The sequence below is a fragment of the Melanotaenia boesemani genome, chromosome 13, assembly GCF_017639745.1.
Source record: "Melanotaenia boesemani isolate fMelBoe1 chromosome 13, fMelBoe1.pri, whole genome shotgun sequence".
NCBI lineage: Eukaryota > Metazoa > Chordata > Actinopteri > Atheriniformes > Melanotaeniidae > Melanotaenia > Melanotaenia boesemani.
The window spans coordinates 15128782-15150172 of record NC_055694.1 but is presented as its reverse complement, the minus strand read 5'-3'; the positions used below and the strand labels follow the sequence as shown (position 1 = coordinate 15150172).

The 21391-nt window shown below is 36.2% G+C and overlaps 2 protein-coding genes across 2 annotated transcripts; one reads left to right on the top strand and one right to left on the bottom strand.

Annotated features, from left to right (window-relative positions):
* The first annotated feature begins 546 nt into the window (after positions 1-546).
* On the top strand, positions 547-4449 carry apobec2b (apolipoprotein B mRNA editing enzyme, catalytic polypeptide-like 2b). The gene is made up of 4 exons (XM_042004528.1): positions 547-923; positions 1547-1727; positions 3838-4181; positions 4311-4449. Exons 1-3 carry the CDS (start codon positions 652-654, stop codon positions 4177-4179), a joined length of 795 nt encoding a protein of 264 aa, XP_041860462.1. The 5' UTR covers positions 547-651; the 3' UTR covers positions 4180-4181; positions 4311-4449.
* On the bottom strand, positions 4430-19594 carry LOC121651976 (obscurin). Its single transcript, XM_042004476.1, has 20 exons — positions 19482-19594; positions 19335-19373; positions 18748-18783; positions 18067-18333; positions 15478-15765; positions 14474-14746; positions 13182-13469; positions 12178-12450; positions 10885-11172; positions 9570-9857; positions 8520-8792; positions 7019-7309; positions 6613-6885; positions 6419-6533; positions 6171-6328; positions 5978-6079; positions 5641-5706; positions 5433-5492; positions 5047-5115; positions 4430-4955 (listed from the first exon to the last, which is right to left on the bottom strand). The coding sequence occupies exons 1-20, from the start codon at positions 19558-19560 to the stop codon at positions 4891-4893; spliced, it is 3591 nt and encodes a 1196-aa protein (XP_041860410.1). The 5' UTR covers positions 19561-19594; the 3' UTR covers positions 4430-4890.
* Positions 19595-21391: the final 1797 nt, after the last annotated feature.

Here is a 21391-nt window from a genome sequence, read left to right as displayed (position 1 = left end):
CACTCGCCTGCACATTGTGTTTGCATTTGTTTGTGATCCTCTGCTCCAAATATTTCCCTATTTGCTGTGCCCTTTAGATGGCCTTCTTAATGCCTAATGGGCTGCAGGACTTTGGAGTTGGCATAAACAAAAGTGGTGTTCAGTATCTAGGAAGCCTTGGATACCCCATGCACGCAGCCAAGCGCTGTTTATTAATATCCTGCCTGTTGCTGGCCTGATGACAGTTAAAAACCATGATAGATTAAAGAGGTACTGTTTGTGTGTCAGGCAACACATTTATATGAAGAATAGGTTCTTTTTTCATTCTTTTCTTTTAGCAATATTTCTATATATTTCTCTTTAGTTTTGTAAAAAGAAAGATCTTACAGCAATTCCGTAACTACTTCACACAACACAATTGTAGTCAGTAATGTGTGGCCCTTGGGCCTTTTAGTACCCGGGGCATTGAAAGAGGTGAGTGAGTTAAGTGAGCCGCCTGCCCCCTCACCAAGTCAAACATTCACATGTTTTGACTACTACCTCAGCACACAATAGGATCTATTTCTGTAAATGCACTAGGGTTATCACCCCCCTTATCCAGACTCTCTCTCTCTCTCTCTATTTCTGTCACCTCTCTCTTCATCCAACACTCTCACCTACTTCCACAAAATCATGGCTGACAGAAGCAACCGGCTTGGTATTAAGAGGAAAGAAAAGAAGGCGGAAAACAAAGTAAACGATGAGAAGGATAAAGAAAAGGAGAACACTGCCAAAAAGGCAGACAAACTGGTGAAGAAGCAGGAGAAGACCCCAGAGCCAACCAAAACAGACAAGGAGGAGAGGAATGGGGAAAATGAAGGAGCAACAGGAGCAGAGGCAAATAACAGTGAGGATAATGAAGAGTTTCAACCCATAGAGCTGCCTCCTTTTGAGATTGTCACAGGGTGGGTAAGACTTACAAAGTCAGCTTGATTTTCTAGACTGGCCTTGCCCTTTTTAGTTATTCTTGTATCTTTCTATAGTTCAGAATGAATGTTCTATACTTGATTTTTCAGAGGAAAGGAGATTAGTGACTAGCACCTGCCATCTTTTCCCAGTCCAGTGGTAAGAATAGGGATGAGTCACAGAGTGAACACAGGCACCAGGCTCTGCTGTATCACTCCGACTAGCATCTGTTCCCAATTTTTGGCCTTCGAGACTGTTACCAAAGCTATAAGAAATCTATTTCTATGATCCAACTGCTTCTTTGTGTACTACATTAAATATTAATGAAAGAAGGAAGGGGGAGAATGTGCTTTGTGTGAGTCAAAAAAGGGCCAACACAATGAGATACTGGGATGATTGGAAGCTTATGATATTCATAGAAACATCGGTTTACTCAGCGGTAGTCTTAGTCTTACATAGTATCTCACTGTATTGTACTGTCATTTAACATAAGGAATGGTGACATTTTTTTAAACCACTGATAGGCTGATAGATGTCAGCTCAGAGATGATTAAATTTTTTGTGAATGAATTTAAAAGAAATTATTTGGTTATTGAAGAGGTTGACTGTGACTCTCCAACAGGGAGCAGATGAGCCCGTTCTACTTCAAGTTTCAGTTCAGGAATGTGGAGTATTCATCGGGGAGGAACAAAACCCTACTGTGTTTCAGGGTGGACACAGCAGGAGGCAGCACAGAGCCTCTGAAAGGGTACATGGAAGATGAACATGCCACAGCCCATGCAGAGGAGGCCTTCTTTCAAGAGGTAATGAAAGCTCTCACATTGCCCTCTGATAGACAGTGAACTGCAAACTATTTTGGCAAAATCAAGATGTGGCTTTGAGTAAAAGGCAACCTGATTTCCAAAAGGCCGAAAGTTCAGTGTTATATTTTTAAGCAAGATTACTTTTTATTTGCTTCTCTTACAATAAAAAAAGAGGAAATGGGCCTGAAGTAAAAGTTTGCTAAGGGTCTAAAATATCCCTTATAATATACAATAATACACACTATAATACCCTCTTTGAAAGTATTATAGTGTGATAGAAAGGCATCACACTATAATACTTTCTATAGCAGCTACAAATTCTTATTTGGGGAGTTTCCATTCATTCTTTGTGCAAAAGGTTTCAGGTCAGGTTCTGGGGTCATCTTGCACTGCTGCTGCACTGAGGTCTAACCACAGGTTTATGTTGAGGGACTGTGAGTGCCACAGCTAAACCTTCAGCTTGCTCTTCTTGAGTTGGCATGTTGTGTATTGCAAGGTTTGTTTTGGATCACTGTACCATTGTTGAAGCCAGCTTTTCACATTTTCAGCTTTATTACAGACTCTTCCGGATTTGGAAGAGTCTTCCCTATGACATTGAAATGTTTGTGCTGCAGTCTGGTTCACTGCAGTTTTATTTATATAATGCCAAGTTGCAATAAAAGTCATCACAAGGCACTTTATATGGGGAAGCAGTCACACACACACTCAGTTTATTTCTATTAAATCCAATTTGGTCCAGTCTAATCTGATCCAACATAATTGTTGCCAAATTAGAAAAAGTTTTGTAGAACAAAAAACATCCCAAGCCTGCACAGTGTGGCAGTCAACACTGTCCCTTTAAAAAAAAGATGTTGTGTTTGTCTTCCCACAACCAGCCGACTGTTGACTGAAGCACACTATACAGGCTCAAAAGTTAGCTATTTCTGCATCTTCAAAAATAAATAGTAAAGCATGAGTTTATTTTTCTTTACAGGGACAAATTCCCAATAAAGCTGCTTTCATTTACATACTTGTCAGAGAGATAAATACAACAGAAACAGTGACTGAAACACAGCCTATTCAGACTTAAAGTCAAATTGCGGTGCGACAAAGATGTTGCTTTGTTGTAAAAAAATCCTTATTTTAGAAATCCCAGCATCATCTTACAAAATCACCATCACACATCATTTGAGTGGTAAATTCAGCTTTACTGCCATGTTTGACGATCTACCACAGAGAAAGTTAGAAGCAGCATGTCTTCAACACAGTCCACAGTTTTCAGTTTCATACTTAAGTAAAATAATTAAATTTATACTGGGAAAGGGCTGGTGAGCCAATTAAAATAAAAGAACAAAATGCATCCATAGTCACTCAGCTTTGCATGTAAAGTGGAGAGGAAGGGTGTCCTTTAAACTGGAGCCCACCTCCAGCAGAACCAGACTCAGGAAGGGCAGCCAAAATACTTGGCCCGGGACACGTGGAGCACTCAACTCCATCAGTCTTCAGGACTGGTTTTCAAAATGAATAAATTTACATTTTTACAAATTTATTTTTGAATTTTGAAAAATGTACTTCTTCATTCATATGCAGTTGTGACCACCATTCCAGAGTTGGCTAAATCTTTCTGATGGTGTTTAGTGGTGAGCAAACTAAGAAAGTTTTCTCAGTCTGCCACATCTCCACTCGGCCTCAAACCTCTTCTTGATTGCAATTTTTTTAAATAAGCGACGGGCTATCTGAAAATACTTTTCTGCCTCTTTTTATACAGTTCTGCTCTGTCAGGAATGGTCTCAAGCACAGAGCTAGTCTTCCTTTCGTTTTTTTCTATTTAAATTTCAATAACTCTGAAATCTGCATCATCTGGTCTTTCCTGACAGTGATTTTAATTAACAACCAGAGGCACAACCTAATGAAGTTCTAAGATATTTTGTTGTGAGTACAGATATTTAGAAGTGCCCAGACTTCTGTATGGCAGAAAAAAGTGGCACATGACACACACACACACACACACACACACACACACACACACACACACACACACACACACACACACACACACACACACACACACACACACAGATACAAAAACTGTACATTAATCTTTATGTAATCTCCACTGCTGCTTTTTCAGGTACTGCCCAACTCATCCCAAGAGTATGATGTCACCTGGTACGTATCATCCAGTCCCTGTGCAGCTTGTGCGGCCAAACTGGCCAACATCCTCCAGCAGCGCAAAAAGCTTCGTCTCTGCATATTCTGCTCCCGTCTATTTGAGTGGGAGCAGCCGGAGATAGTGGAAGGGCTTAAGGCTCTTGTGCAGGCTGGCTGCAAACTCCGAATGATGAAGCCAGCCGACTTCCTTCATGTATGGGAAGTGTATGTGGAAAAGGAGGAAGAGAGTTTCACGCCATGGGAGGATTGCCAGGAGAACTATGACTACTATTTGGAAAAACTGGCTGATATCCTTAAATAGATGTGAGTCACTAGGGGTTGTGTTTGCAGCATACAGGCATTTTTTAGGTACATAAAAAAGTTTTAAACTCAGCTTTGATAATAACTCTGTTTTCCATGTGGGTTTTTGTTCCTGTCTTCTTGCTGTTTCAGGTTACCAGTGACTGAACCATAAACTGGCCTATTTGTGAAATTCCTGCTGGCTGGACGTATGTTTCTTGCAGTCACATCTGCTGCTGTAGACTGTTAGTTTGAATGAGCACACATGGAAGCATTTTTTAACTTTTTTATTTTGATAAATTCATATAGGCAAGCACAAAATGTGTGGATAAATATATACTATTATATCTAAGTGGTTACTTTGGAGATATGAAGAAAAACAGCTATTTTCATATTTTAACCATTTACATAATTAAAAAAAGCTTTGAAGTTACATCTACTGACATCTGATGTCTGTCCAGGAAACTTGCTGAAGGAGAAAGAAAATACAGATCACATAAATAATGTTTTTAACAGCATGAAATGTGCAGTTTTTACAGTAAGTAAGCTACTTTTAGGTCCAGCATGTCAGAGCATAGTAGGTCAAACACTGTCTTTATCATTTTGCACAGCTCTACAAAAACCATTACAGGGGCCACAGATAGTTTTTTCATCTATAAATATTTTTTGTAGGTGTGTAATCCTCATGAACGTCTCACAGGACTGAAACAACTAATATGATGTCTTCCAAAACTCATTGTTGAAAGGAAACAAGTCCACCGCCATTTTCCGTTGAGTCATGGTTGGCAGTCATCAGACCTGAAAGAATAAAGATTGATTAGTAATATTTAAAATGTGTAGAAAAACTTATAGTGATCAGCAAAGTATAAATGTGATGTTAATGTTTTACCTTGGTCCTCCTGTGAGGTTATCGGTAATGGTGTTGTTTCACTGCAGACTGTGCCATTCTCATCCACATCTGCACATAAGATAAGAAACTTTAAGCTTTCTTTTCAAATGTTGAGTACTTGCTTAAGCAAATATGTTTAAAAAATATCCCTAATTTTTGCATGTTGCTCAAGACCATTTACTAATTCTTTTGGTTTTCAGTGTGAGCAAAGTTTGAAGGCTGTTTCACAATTTCATGACTTTTTATAAAACAGATAATCCAATAATTCACAAAATAATAAACAGATTAATTGACATAACTATGAATGAACTCTTTTCAACTGTAGTCTCATTGTAAATCAGTTAGTAAGTTGTGTGATTTACTGATCTGTGGGTTTTATTTTCTACCTGCGGGCATCGCTTTAATAGATGCATCAGTGATGTACTCAACCAGTGGACATGGTGCATCTGTGAAAGGGGAGAAGAAGCTTGAGCACAAGAGCTTATTGTAAACTATGCAAAATTCACCCAAACCTGACCGCTCACAAGAGTAATCACTGATTGGGCTGTAATTACAGAGCAAACCCAAAAGCCTGTAGACTTGGTGTGTACATACCAGTAGAGTCCTTTATCACCATTTTGGCAAACAGATCCTCCTCTTCGAACTTTTCATCATTTTCGGCTATGAGATAAGAAAAGATAGATAACATGACAACTCACTATGGCTTTCGTTAATTAGTTTTTGCATGAAATGTGTCATATAATATTTTTCTGGTCTCCATTGAGCCCTGATAAAAACTCATGTTCTTTATTTGCACAGGCTGCTGTCTGTGTCAAAACAGTAAAGGTGCATAGTTTTTTCTATTTTCTGGCCTTGGTGAGGCAAAAATGAGCATGGTTATGGTCACTATAATAATCTATGCACTCTTAAAATCCCAGACACGAAGCCAAACCTGGTTTACGGAAGATTCTGAGGACTATGCATCCCAGGAAAACAGCAATGATGCCAAAGAAGAGGCACCCAGAGATGGAAAGAAGGATTCTCCTCTTCAGCACTGCATATTAAAAACAAGAATAGAGAATTAAAGCAATGCAGAATAATTGTTGGGCAATAATTTAAAATTTACAGAGATCAGTTGTACTTACGAAGGTTCTTGGTCCTAAAATCATGACTGGTTTTTGAATAAAATGGTCTCTCATTGCGGATGCCCTGGCAGGTGTAATAACTCTGTTCTGGGTCATTCTGGGGCGTGACCGCATGGTCCGCTGAGGGTGGCAGATCAATTTTTTCATTCCCTCTAAACCTGTTTTAATTAGATTTTTGTTGGATTTTCTGAGTTAGGGTTGAAGAATTTTAAGAGGGGTGAGTATAACTGTAGTATTAGTGGAATTACCAAGTGAAGTTCCACATGTGGTCACTGTCCGTCACGTTGCATTTGAGCGCTAAACTGTCTGTTGAGAAGGCCTCTGACCAGCCAGTCTGCAGGGTTATACTGGCCTGTGGGCGCTCTGCAACAAACCCAGTAATGGCTGTAACAACACATGACATCAGAGGAATAAAAACGAGTATGTAAAAACAAAAACATACCTTTGATGTTGAGTATTACAGCTTCACTCATTTGTAATGTGAAGACGCTAGAGACTCCTCTTTTAACCTGGCATTTATATGATCCAGAGTCTCTTGTCACAGCAGAGCTGATGTTGTAATTGTTTTCAGATGTCGAAAGTGGACGGTCTTCTTTGTACCACAGGTACTCCCATCCAGAGGACACATTTATGTGACAGCTAAAGGACACAAAATCGTCCGTGTGCATCAAATTGTCCACAGGATTCTGCTCCAGAGTGACTCTGGGTGTCGTATCTGAGGGTTAATAATCAGAGATAAGATGTAGAAAGCGCTGGAAAATGTATTTCAAGGAAAAGCAATTGAAACCTTTGATAAAAAAAAGGCCTCTCTATAGAGATATACAAAGAAAGAAAGGAAAATATCTCACCATAAACATCAAGTGTGACTTCAGAGCTAAAGTTGCTGGTGACAGACCTGCCCTTTAGTTTCCCTGAACAGCTGTAGTCTCCATGGTGCAAGGATGAAGCATGGCTAATGGAAAGAATGTGTCCATTTGCACTAAAAGATACAGGATTTTTAGCTTTGATTTCTTCTGCATCCTTACGCCATGTGTATGCCCATCCAGTGCTTCCTTTCATCTCACAGCTCATCTTAACACTCTCACCAGGGAACACATCCAGCCACTGGGTTAGTGGCTTCAGCAGTGGAACAGGGATTTCTATTGAGACAAAGATACATTAAATCATTTCACACATCCTATCTGTAGGGCTGAAACTAAAGACACTGCTATCTTGCATGGTTTATTTATAATTATTTATATATATTTATATTTATAAGTATTTATAATGATTAAATGAAATGGAGAAAATAAATAAATAAAATATCAACAACAACAACAAAAAGTATTAATCCTTGAAGGAAAATCCTAATAGAAAAATAGATGAAGACCTAAAAAGGGATGAATAGCTAATTTAAACTTAAACAGTGGCATGTTAAAAGTGCTTCATGTCTCTCACGGTGCACAAATGTATGGGGGTAGTGGTGGTGGTAGGGCTTTCTTCCTTAAAAAGAGGGTATTAATGATTGACTTGCTCTGTGTACAGAGCACCAAGAAAAACTATTTACTATTGGAGAGTGAAGAAATGGCACTGCTCGGCTCTTTCAGCCGTTCTTTCATTAGGCTTAAATTGACCAAAAAGAAAAATGAAAAACATACTAACTGCAAATAATATATAGCCACCAGTTCAGTGCTGTGATTGGATAATTGGCATTAGTGTTTAAAATAACCTGTAAACAACTATTTATCCTTCTACTTCTCAATGTTTGTTGTTGTTTGTTTGTCAGAATATTTTTCTCTTCAGTTTTCATTTTATCCTCTCTTGTTACTTCCAGCTTGAGGCCATGAAATGATAAAAAAGTAGATTTCTTGGTAAACTAAGTATGTAAATGAATGAACGCCGACAGTAAATGACACTGGCTTTAATCTAATTGAGTAATATATTTTCACTCATTTTTTTTTTCTATGAACATAAACGCCCCCCCCCCCCCCCTTTTTTTTTTACACTTGTGCATTTCACAACCTCTTTTTTTATAACTGATATATACAAATCACATTTTCTTTCCACAGGAACCCCACCTATTTACATAAACTACATTTAAAGAATGTTAAGCTGCACCACAACATCCTGTTTCACCAGAAAACGCATAAAAAAAACAGAAGCTAAAAGCTCTAACAGCGTCACTGTTGGTGGTTCGTCAAAGATAAAACAGGTAGTAGGTTATTTTTTAACTGAGGTAGAAGTGTTGTGTACATCTTTAGTTGTTCGGGGTGCCACATATTTATCTAAAAGTGTACGATATACAGAATTATCATACTGCTTGCATTATAAAGTGACCAATCTAATGACACAGCTTATAGATTTGCTTACCAGAAACTTGAAGAGACGTAGTTTCACTGGTCGCTGTGTAAAATGGGTCAGGGCCTCTCTTGGCTTTGCAGTAGTAGTCTCCACTGTTTGAATGATCCACAGAAGCTATAGTATAAGTACCATTGTTGGGTGCGGGAATATCTTTCCCTTTATGATACCACACATATTCCCATCCAGTGGATTCACTACACATGCAGTTGAAGTTGATAGATTCTCCAGGGTACATCGGGTTAAAGTTTGAGCTTCGAGTCACAATGGGCTTTGGGTTGCTTGCTATTCAAGATGAGGAAAGAAGAGGAAACATTACAGCAACACAATACTACACTTTGACCTCTCTTATGTTTGTTTTTGCTCTAAATGTTAATCTGCTGAGTGAAGAACACAAACCATGATATTCAAAGATGATAAAATCTACCAAAAGACCACACATATTAAAACCTTTGACCTAAAATGAGCTGACTGCAAATATTTGGTTGTTTGTTGTTGTTGTTTGGCTTTTCTTTTCTCTATTGTTTAACATAATATGTTCAACTTCAATCACACCATTTAACTTTAGATAAAAAATTTCATTAATTTTATTCTGTTGTTACTTTTGTATTTTTTATATTGGTAGAATAAAAGTTAAAAAGTTATTTTCGGTGTTTCTTATCTATTAGAAGCTGTTAAACATTTGTGTAATGCTTTCCTAGATGCTAGTAAAAGGAATTTCAGAAATGATACTATTACACAAAAACACTGTGTAACCTAAAAACTTCATAAACAAGGTGTGAGAAAAATCATGGCTCATCATTGCCTTCTTAAAAGAAGCATGAACTTTGGTGTAAGCTTTGCAGGTCCAGCAATTATTCAACAGTTATTCATTTGGAGTAGTACATCTGGACACTAAAAGGGCCTGATAAAGCCTAAAGGAGCCAGTTTAGGAGATTTAATTTTCCCCAAAGCCAACCAGTATGTGTAACCATCACACATTATAACATGCTCATATGAGCCATATTGTTTAGCACAATGTCATGAATGTAAATATTATTGTAAAATAGCATGAAAACTCACAATAGACTTTCAGATCAACCGAGTTGCTGAACTCAGAGTTGACTCTTCTGGATGTAAGATGAGCTTTGCAGGAATACTGTCCTTGATGGGTTTGAGAGACTGAGGTGATGTTGAACAATGTTCCTTTTTCATTTATGGTCAGTACTGAGTCCTTTTGGAGTTGGTTTTTATCTTTGTACCAGGTAAACGTCCAATCAGGGCTGCTCACTTCACAGCTTAATGACACATTCTCAGTAACAAACACATCTTGCCAGCCAGACAGTAGCTTTAGAGTTGGTTTAGGTGGGTCTGAAAATAAGCACACATCCTCAAATTAAAACATAAAATTATAACTTAAATCAACACAGAAATGCATGTTCATCATCAGCTATTCTAAGTACCAGCCATTAATTGAAAAATGCCCAACAACACATATAAATGGGTAATGAACAGGACGTTCTGCCTGTGTGCAGTGTAACCTTGTTAATGGCACAGTATTCACAGTGGGCTTTGGGTTGTTTGCTATTAAATACGGAGAAAGTAAATATCACAACGATACAAAACTACATTCTCACAGTAAATACTGCAAAAATAATTTTCAAAGAAAATTGTGACAGTGTGCTAATTCCTTTTTTGGTAAGAGACAGGAACATTGACCTGTGTGTTTGTTTTTGTTTTAAATATCAGTATAATCAATGGTTAATTTTAAACACCATACATAGCCTGACTCTGTAGTGTGATGTTAGCATCAGTGGATCTGAAATTGTTAACTTCATCATTAGTTTTGATTGTTTGCCTATAGGTCAGAGCTGTGTAAAAAGTGACATTCAAAAGAAATTAGGGATGAATTTCAAACCTATAAATAAGGACTGTTTGTGAGGGTTATTGCTGTCTTTCATGTAGCAGAGCAACTTAAAATCAGTTAGCTGTGAGCTGTTAGCAATCCCTGATGGCACATATAAAAATAAATAATAGGTTATGTTAAAAGGAATTTCAGAAATGATACTATTACACGAAAACAAAGTGTAACCTAAAAACTTCATAAACAAGGTGTGAGAAAAATCATGGCTCATCATTGCCTTCTTAAAAGAAGCATGAACTTTGGTGTAAGCTTTGCAGGTCCAGCAATTATTCAACAGTTATTCATTTGGAGTAGTACATCTGGACACTAAAAGGGCCTGATAAAGCCTAAAGGAGCCAGTTTAGGAGAGTTAATTTTCCCCAAAGCCAACCAGTATGTGTAACCATCACACATTATAACATAATCATATGTACCATATTGTTTAGCACAATGTCATGAATGTAAATAATATTGTAAAATAGCATGAAAACTCACAATAGACTTTAATATTAACCATGTTACTGAATTCAGAGTTGACTCCTCTGGATGTAAGATGAGCTTTGCAGGCATACTGTCCTTGATGGGTTTGAGAGACTGAGGTGATGTTGAACAATGTTCCTTTTTCATTAATGGTCAGTACTGAGTCCTTTTGGAGTTGGTTTTTATCTTTGTACCAGGTAAACGTCCAATCAGGGCTGCTCACTTCACAGCTTAATGACACTTTCTCAGTAACAAACACATCTTGCCAGCCAGACAGTAGCTTTAGAGTTGGTTTAGGTGGGTCTGAAAATAAGCACACATCCTCAAATTAAAACATAAAATTATAACTTAAATCAACACAGAAATGCATGTTCATCATCAGCTATTCTAAGTACCAGCCATTAATTGAAAAATGCCCAACAACACATATAAATGGGTAATGAACAGGACGTTCTGCCTGTGTGCAGTGTAACCTTGTTAATGGCACAGTATTCACAGTGGGCTTTGGGTTGTTTACTATTAAATATGGAGAAAGTAAATATCACAACGATACAAAACTACATCCTCACAGTAAATACTGCAAAAATACTTTTCAAAGAAAATTGTGACAGTGTGCTAATTCCTTTTTTGGTAAGAGACAGGAACATTGACCTGTGTGTTTGTTTTTGTTTTAAATATCAGTATAATCAATGGTTAATTTTAAACACCACACATAGCCTGACTCTGTAGTGTGATGTTAGCATCAGTGGATCTGAAATTGTTAACTTCATCATTAGTTTTGATTGTTTGCCTATAGGTCAGAGCTGTGTAAAAAGTGACATTCAAAAGAAATTAGAGATTAATTTCAAACCTATAAATAAGGACTGTTTGTGAGGGTTATTGCTGTCTTTCATGCAGCAGAGCAAATTAAAGTCAGTTAGCTGTGAGCTGTTAGCAATCCCTGATGGCACATATAAAAATAAATAATAGGTTATGTTAAAAGGAATTTCAGAACTGATACTATTACACAAAAACACAGTGTAACCTAAAAACGTCATAAACAAGGTGTGAGAAAAATCATGGCTCATCATTGCCTTCTTAAAAGAAGCATGAACAGGTCCAGCAATTATTCAACAGTTATTCATTAAATCATAGAATTATAGCTTAAATCAGAACAAAAACATTGTGAACATCATATGTTGAACTAAGTAACAAACATTTATCCACACAAATGCTCTCAGGCACATGTAGATGGTTATAAATGTATAAGTCATACTGTCTCTGCTGCAGGGTAACCTAGCTAATGACACAGCTTATAGATTTGCTTACCAGAAACTTGAAGAGTTATAGTTTCACTGGCTGCTGTGTTAAATGGGTCAGGGCCTCTCTTGGCTTTGCACTGGTAGTCTCCACTGTTTGAATGACCCACAGAAGCTATAGTATAAGCACCATTGTTGGGTGCGGGAATATCTTTCCCTTTATGATACCACACATATTCCCAGCCAGTGGATTCACTACACATGCAGTTGAAGTTGATAGATTCTCCAGGGTACATCGGGTTAAAGTTTGAGCTTCGAGTCACAATGGGCTTTGGGTTGCTTGCTATTCAAGATGAGGAAAGAAGAGGAAACATTACAGCAACACAATACTACACTTTGACAGTAAATGCTGCAGAGATCCTTGTCAAAGAAAATTGTCACAGCATGGGAATTACTTTCTGGGTAAGAGATGAGAACATTTAGTTTTTTAGAAATGTAATCTATATTTTCTGATCTAAAAACATGCTTCTACTTCCTTTAAATTATCTAAAACACCTAAAAGAATGCTAAATGATGTACCACTGACTACTACAGCAAATACAGAAGTGTAATGTTGTGTAGAAAAGGTAATTTCAAAGAGATTAAGGATTGATTTCAAACCTATTAATAAGGACTGTTTGGGTTATTGTATTTTCATGCTGTCTTTTATGAAGCCGTATAACCTATTGTGCACTGTGTAACCTGTAACCCAGAAACTTCATAAACAAGATGTGTGAATAACCTCATCTTGTTTATGTCAACACCTTGTTAAATAAAATCATGAACTTTGGTGTGTATAGATTATCCAGCAATTACTGAACAGTTATTCATTTGGATCAGGAGATCTGATCATTATAAAAGCCTCATAACGCCCCAAATAGGTATTTTAGGATATCTTGCTTTCTGTTAGGATAATCAGTATTTGCAACATTCACACATTATAACATGACTGCATATGTCATTACTGACATTATCATAAAAAGATTTTAGTCTCTTGAAGGCATCTGGATGACAGAAAGAAGCATGAAAACTTACAATAGACTTTCAGATCAACCGTGTTGCTGAATTCAGAGTCGACTCCTCTGGATTTAAGATGAGCTTTGCAGGAATACTGTCCTTGATGGGTTTGAGAGACTGAGGTGATGCTGAACAATGTTCCTTTTTCATTAATGGTCAGTACTGACTCCTTTGGGAGGGGTTTTTTATCTTTGTACCAGGTAAACGTCCACTCAGGGCTGCTCACTTCACAGCTTAATGACACTTTCTCAGTAACAAACACATCTTGCCAGCCAGACAGTAGCTTTAGAGTTGGTGTAGGTGGGTCTGAAATTAAGCACACATCCTCAAATTAAAACATAAAATTACAACTTAAATCAACACAGAAATGCATGTTCATCATCAGCTATTCTAAGTACCAGCCATTAATTGAAAAATGCCCAACAACACATATAAATGGGTAATGAACAGGACGTTCTGCCTGTGTGCAGTGTAACCTTGTTAATGGCACAGTATTCACAGTGGGCTTTGGGTTGTTTACTATTAAATATGGAGAAAGTAAATATCACAACGATACAAAACTACATTCTCACAGTAAATACTGCAAAAATACTTTTCAAAGAAAATTGTGACAGTGTGCTAATTCCTTTTTTGGTAAGAGACAGGAACATTGACCTGTGTGTTTGTTTTTGTTTTAAATATCAGTATAATCAATGGTTAATTTTAAACACCACACATAGCCTGACTCTGTAGTGTGATGTTAGCATCAGTGGATCTGAAATTGTTAACTTCATCATTAGTTTTGATTGTTTGCCTATAGGTCAGAGCTGTGTAAAAAGTGACATTCAAAAGAAATTAGGGATGAATTTCAAACCTATAAATAAGGACTGTTTGTGAGGGTTATTGCTGTCTTTCATGCAGCAGAGCAACTTAAAATCAGTTAGCTGTGAGCTGTTAGCAATCCCTGATGGCACATATAAAATAAATAAGAGGTTATGTTAAAAGGAATTTCAGAAATGATACTATTACACGAAAACACAGTGTAACCTAAAAACTTCATTAACAAGGTGTGAGAAAAATCATGGCTCATCATTGCCTTCTTAAAAGAAGCATGAACAGGTCCAGCAATTATTCAACAGTTATTCATTAAATCATAGAATTATAGTTTAAATCAGAACAAAAACATTGTGAACATCATATGTTGATCTAAGTACCAAACATTTATCCACACAAATGCACTCAGGCACATGTAGATGGTTATAAATGAATAAGTCATACTGTCTCTGCTGCAGGGTAACCTAGCTAATGACACAGTTTATAGATTTGCTTACCAGAAACTTGAAGAGTTATAGATTCACTGGCCGCTGTGTAAAATGGGTCAGGGCCTCTCTTGGCTTTGCAGTGGTAGTCTCCACTGTTTGAATGACCCACAGAAGCTATAGTATAAGCATCATTGTTGGGTGCGGGAATATCTTTCCCATTATGATACCACACATATTCCCATCCAGTGGATTCACTAAACGTGCATTTGAAGTTGATAGATTCTCCAGGGTACATCTGGTTAAAGTTTGGGCTTCGAGTCACAATGGGCTTTGGGTTGCTTGCTATTCAAGATGAGGAAAGAAGAGGAAACATTACAGCAACACAATACTACACTTTGACAGTAAATGCTGCAGAGATACTTGTCAAAGAAAATTGTCACAGCATGGAAATTACTTTCTGGGTAAGAGATGAAAACATTTAGTTTTTTAGAAATGTAATCTATATTTTCAGTTTTAAAAACATGCTTCTACTTCCTTTAAATTATCTAAAACACCTAAAAGAATGCTAAATGATGTACCACTGACTACTACAGCAAATACAGAAGTGTAATGTTGTGTAGAAAAGGTAATTTCAAAGAGATTAAGGATTGATTTCAAACCTATTATTAAGGACTGTTTGGGTTATTGTATTTTCATGCTGTCTTTTATGAAGCCGTACAACCTATTGTGCACTGTGTAACCTGTAACCCAGAAACTTCATAAACAAGATGTGGTCATTCACACATCTTGTTTATGTCAACACCTTGTTAAATAAAATCATGAACTTTGGTGTGTATAGATTATCCAGCAATTACTGAACAGTTATTCATTTGGATCAGGAGATCTGATCATTATAAAAGCCTCATAACGCCCCAAATAGCTCTTTTAGGATATCTTGCTTTCTGTTAGGATAATCAGTATTTGCAACATTCACACATTATAACATGACTGCATATGTTATTGCTGACATTATCATAAAAAGATTTTAGTCTCTTGAAGGCATCTGGATGACAGAAAGAAGCATGAAAACTTACAATAGACTTTCAGATCAACCGTGTTGCTGAATTCAGAGTCGACTCCTCTGGATTTAAGATGAGCTTTGCAGGAATACTGTCCTTGATGGGTTTGAGAGACTGAGGTGATGCTGAACAATGTTCCTTTTTCATTTATGGTCAGTACTGAGTCCTTTTGGAGTTGGTTTTTATCTTTGTACCAGGTAAACGTCCACTCAGGGCTGCTCACTTCACAGCTTAATGACACATTCTCAGTAACAAACACATCTTGCCAGCCAGACAGTAGCTTTAGAGTTGGTGTAGGTGGGTCTGAAATTAAGCACACATCCTCAAATTAAAACATAAAATTACAACTTAAATCAACACAGAAATGCATGTTCATCATCAGCTATTCTAAGTACCAGCATTAATTGAAAAATGCCCAACAACACATATAAATGGGTAATGAACAGGACGTTCTGCCTGTGTGCAGTGTAACCTTGTTAATGGCACAGTATTCACAGTGGGCTTTGGGTTGTTTGCTATTAAATACGGAGAAAGTAAATATCACAACGATACAAAATTACATCCTCACAGTAAATACTGCAAAAATACTTTTCAAAGAAAATTATGACAGTGTGCTAATTCCTTTTTTGGTAAGAGACAGGAACATTGACCTGTGTGTTTGTTTTTGTTTTAAATATCAGTATAATCAATGGTTCATTTTAAACACCACACATAGCCTGACTCTGTAGATACATGAGAACATCTCACCCCTTAAACTCACAAACTAAATTTGGTTTTGCCAAAAATAAGCTAACTGGCAGCAAAGGTTATGTGTTGTTGTAGTGTTTATACAGTGAAAACTTGTCAATAGTATATCGTGTTTAAACTTTTAATGACCAGTTACACCATTAGATAAAAATATTAGTGACTAAAAGTCTGGAAGTAAACCTGTCTCAGCTGTTTCTACCACTTGGTTTAGGTATGCAAGCCCAAAAATAAGTTTTTGTCATCCCATTACTGTTTGATCATTGTGATTATATTAACTATTATCTCAACCATGTGTAAAAGAAAAACATTGATTCTTATTTTTATTATTATTGTCCGAAGGAAATTGAAAAAATGCAAAGTGAAATTTTTATATAACTTTTTTCTTATTGCCAAGATTAAAGAGTTAAGCTGAATTCCAGATCACATTGCTGAGCTTGTTTGTTGTTTAGGATATCAATCAATCAATCAATCAATAAAAGTAACATTTGATTTTAACATAAATAAACTTCAAAATTTAAAACTGAATTTACTAGTTTAGCTGTTAGTGGGTGTAACTGTCAAATAAGATGCAAGCTGCACCAGCTGCACACAGTTAAACAAGTTCAACTTCCTGCTGTGTATGTAAGAAAAAAAGTTAACTTTCTGGCTTTAAGTTGTGTCAGTTGTGTTGATGAACTCTACAGCTGAAAGATTTAGAAATTCCTTGTCAACTGGGAGATTTCGAGGTCTAGTAAAACCAAATGTTAATGAGTCAAAAACCAGAACTTTCAAATCCTTATACAGCAAAGGAGCTCAGGGTCTGGCAGTAGAAACTCACTTCCTGCTCTTCATATTTCTAACATAACTAAAATAATTTCCATTTAGTTCATTTTAAGCCCATATAACCTGAATATAGAATTATATAAAAACCAAAATAGTAAGAATATGAATAAACCACAATAGAATATAAAACACAGTAAATGAATGATGAAAAAAACAATAATATAAAAAGAAATGCTTAAATAATAGTAAATAAATAAAATGAATAAATTCATTAGATAAAAAAAAATGAATTAAATAAAAAAAAAGACTGGAGGTGGTTTGTCACAAATGAGTTAAAAATTAAGATCAATTTGCTAACAGCTAAGGTGACTATTAATTAATGAAACTCTTACATACATACTGCTTATACTCTCAAAGTATTAAAATGACAGTGGCAGGAAAAAGCCCCTTTCACTATTTTTCCTGCGTTATTTTTGCTGACAAACCAGAGCAAGGTGATGTTTGGAGAGAATGGCCTCAATATTTTAACCTAAATACCTTGGTATTGTTCAAATAGAAAATTATACTGAATGCCTTCACATCTCCTTACTTATCAGAACTTTTGAAAATCCACCAGCTTTGAAGAGCTTTACGTTCTGCTGGTTAAAACCTGCTAGAAGTGCCTCGGTCCAGGTGCAAGCAGTGGGGGATCGGCCCATTTCAGTGGCAGGTCCAACATTTTGGAATACTCTTCCCCACGAGCTGCGCTCCCACACTGATCTGATTCTGTTCAAGGCCAAACTTAAGACCTTTTTTTTTTTTTTTTTTTTTAAAAAAAGGCCTTTGGCTTGTAGTATTTTGTTTTAATGTGTTTTACACTTTTAGTACTTTCTGTGTTATTAGTTTTAATCGCTTTTGTGCTTTTACCATTTTCTATTATATTTCCTTTATTTTAATGTTTATTTGTATTTATTTGTGTTATGATGTTAAGCACCTTGGTCAGCTTAAGTGCAGTTGGAAAGTGCTATTGAAATAAACTTTGATTGATTGATAATACTAGAATATTATGAATTATAGCTTCTTGGGAAAGAAAGATTATCCTGTAATGAAACTTACCGGTAACTGTGACAATGATTTGGTTACTTATAACAGTGGAGACAAGTTTTGTTTTGTGTTGACCTGTACAGGTATAACCTCCAGAATGCTTTGTTTGTGCTGTGATTGTAAGCACCAAGCCATTTTCAGAAAGTAGCTCCTTTCCATCTTTTTTCCAGGTGACGGTCCAGTCAGAGCTGCCATCAACATAACAATTTAACTCCACTTTTTCAGAAGAGAAGACATCACTATGTGCTGATTTTAGCTTTAGCACAGGTAGCGGTGGTTCTGAAAGGGAATGTAAAATGTAAAGGATGTGGTTTTTATGTGGTTTGAACAAAAGAAGCGACAAGAGACACACTTGAACACTTTTCATGCAGTAACTGGATGTCCAAAAGGTTTCCTAAGTTCTTCACTTCAGTTTTTGTGTTTCTGTCAGTGATTAAGGTCAAATGACTTAAATGTCCTTTTTCACTTTTTGGCAGCTACGGTTAAAAAAGAACCAAACAAACAAACAAACAAAAAAAAAAACAACTTGAACTTAAACTTGAAGGAACAAAGTTGCTTTTTTTTTTTTTTTTTTACAAGCATTTAGGTTTACTATGACCTGTATGATTGAGAATCTGCAGCAAAATTCAGAAGTAATCTACATAATCATTGCCAAGTATGACGCAAGTACAATATTAGCGGTTAACATCTTACCATAGGCAGGACTTGTTTGACTGTTAGACTGGGTGACTGGTGGAAGAGAATAAAGACATGAGCAAACTTTCAGCTTCATCTACATGATAGTTTCAACAGAAGCACCAGTAAAGTATCACTGACTTTGAGATGCAACAGATAAGTAACTGACAGAAAATAAAAAAAAAAATGTTGTTATATAGTATATATTGTTGTGTTTCAAGAACTGTTAATTGTGGGAAATTAGGATAGAGGACTCTCAGTTGACTTAAACCCAATCAAATAAACACTTTTCCTTGCCTTACCATAAAAATACCCAATACCGGACTATGTAAGGATTGCCATAATAACCTGACATGTTAGAAAGCGAGGTAAACAAAGAGCCCTTGGACTCGTTAATGTCTAAGTGTAGGAACTTCCATCTTCATGAAAATAAAGAACTGCATGTTCCTCATGGTAATTTTAGCTGTGTTCTACTTCCTAAACATGACTTCAGTCTGATTCTGACTTGTTTATTTAAATATTACATTAATACAGTCTGCTCAAAAACTGTGCAATAATAACATATTTTAAAATGTTAGTTTTAGTAAAGATTTTTGTTTTCTTACCATAATCTGCCTCCGTATCTGCACAAACAGCAGTCAAATCTGTTATGAGAGATGTTCAGTGAGAATTTGAGTATATTTAAAAATAATCTCTATAAATTATACAAAAATTGTTCCATTCTTTTAAAAATTAAAGCAGCAAAAACTTACATATGACAGCGAAAATCTTGAGAAGCAACATTTTCCATTCAGCTGCACATGTGAAGGCTGCGCTGTTGGGTTGACTCATAAATATGCCGTGTAGTGAAGTTCGGTGAAGGAAATAGAATACATGGGCGTGTGTATCAAATAATTTCTGAAGTCACCTCAGGAAAGCAGCTTGCTTGTCTGACATCCGCTTTTTTTGTGTGCTGCTAAAGCAACAGGAAATATGTCGGTGAACCACACTGAAATGTTCGTGCATTTAAACAAAGTGCTGATTTGGGCTGAAAATAAGAAGTTTAGGGAACTAAATTTGTAAAAACAAGCTCTTATTTGGAAATGTTTCAAATAAATGTTGATTTGTTAGGTTTTACTGCATGTAGAGGTTGAGTGTGTGTAAATTTGGAAAAGATAAATTGCATCTCTTATCTACATTTTGAAGACAATGGGCATCATGAGCAGTTAACAATAAGAATAAATAAACCTCAAATCCTTCCTAAACTATGAACAGAAAGACTTTTTCTTTTTTTTCTTTTTAGTTAAAAAACAAACAACATTGTTTTAGGTGTACAAGCAGTGTTTTATATTTATTTTCTAACATTCCCTTTAACCACAAGACATCCTTTGCTGCCCTCGAGAAATGCAAATGAATGAAGATTTTATTTATTTCTCAATGAAAACACTCATTAAAATAATTACAAATCCTTTACATAGACATAAATATTAACTTATTGGATGAAACATATAAAAATACTACACATAATATTCCTGCACAGTCAACTTGCTGTGTAAAGTATGGATTTAGATGCTGAGTTTATGAGGCGTGTGGTAAAACAAGACTTCCTGCTGGTGTGAGATGTCATGTGTCAAGATGCAGCAGGTTTCTGTTCCCCTGTCATTTTTTTCATTTACCACTCTCACCATAAGGTGTCATTATAACACAGATAATCACACTGTATTCATTCAGTGGAGCCTGAAACTAATGGCACCTTGCAGGGTGTCATGGCTGTTGCACGCAAACTGTTTGGAAAATATTACAGTGATAATCTGACTCATCCAAATCAGTGGCCACACAGTTCTTTAACGTATGCTGTAAAAGCGGTAAGAAATTCAAAATACCTGAAACGTGCAACAATGAAGATGCACATGAAAAAAACAAAACAAACAAACAAACAAAAAAAACAAAAAAAAAAAAAAAAAAAAAGAACTAGATTGGGCCACAAATTGCAAAAAGGTGTTAAAGATGTTGGGCTATGAGTCATGTTGGTGGTGACTAAACGCTGCCACAACTGGCTGCTGCTGCTCAAAAAATTCTGTTTATTGTTGCCTCTATTACTTTTACTTATCTTTTTTTTTTATCCATGTTCTGCAGTACCTCACTTTGTACTTTAAAGTTTATATTCCAACTGCATTTTCCCAGTGTTCTTCTACAAGTGCTCCCAGAAGTTTTAAACTTTTCTTTAAAAAGAAGCTTACTTAGGATATACAGTTCATAAAGTCAGAAATGCACAGTTCCTTATCCTTATAGGCTGCTGATATCAGTCAGCAGATGTTTATTATTCTGCAGTGACAGAAAATGACTTGCAAAAAAAACTTAAAAAAAATATTTAGAAAGCACAGTTTCAGTGGAGACTTCTGCGGTATTCTGAGGAACCGTATAGTAATTTAAAATAAGAACAAAGGAATAAAAATAAATAAATAAAAACTTGCAATGTAACTGTGAGTTATAACGCAAGGCAGTGTAGAAATGTGGTGGAGTAGGAAACAGAAGTATTTGCTATAAAATGCAGTGAAGTATCTGCAATTAAATCTACTTATGTATAGTACGGATACCTGAAAAACACACTTAAGTAGGCTACTGACATCCAGCGTGTCCTCGCGAACAGCACAATGTTCCTTTTATGCCATAGACATTACAG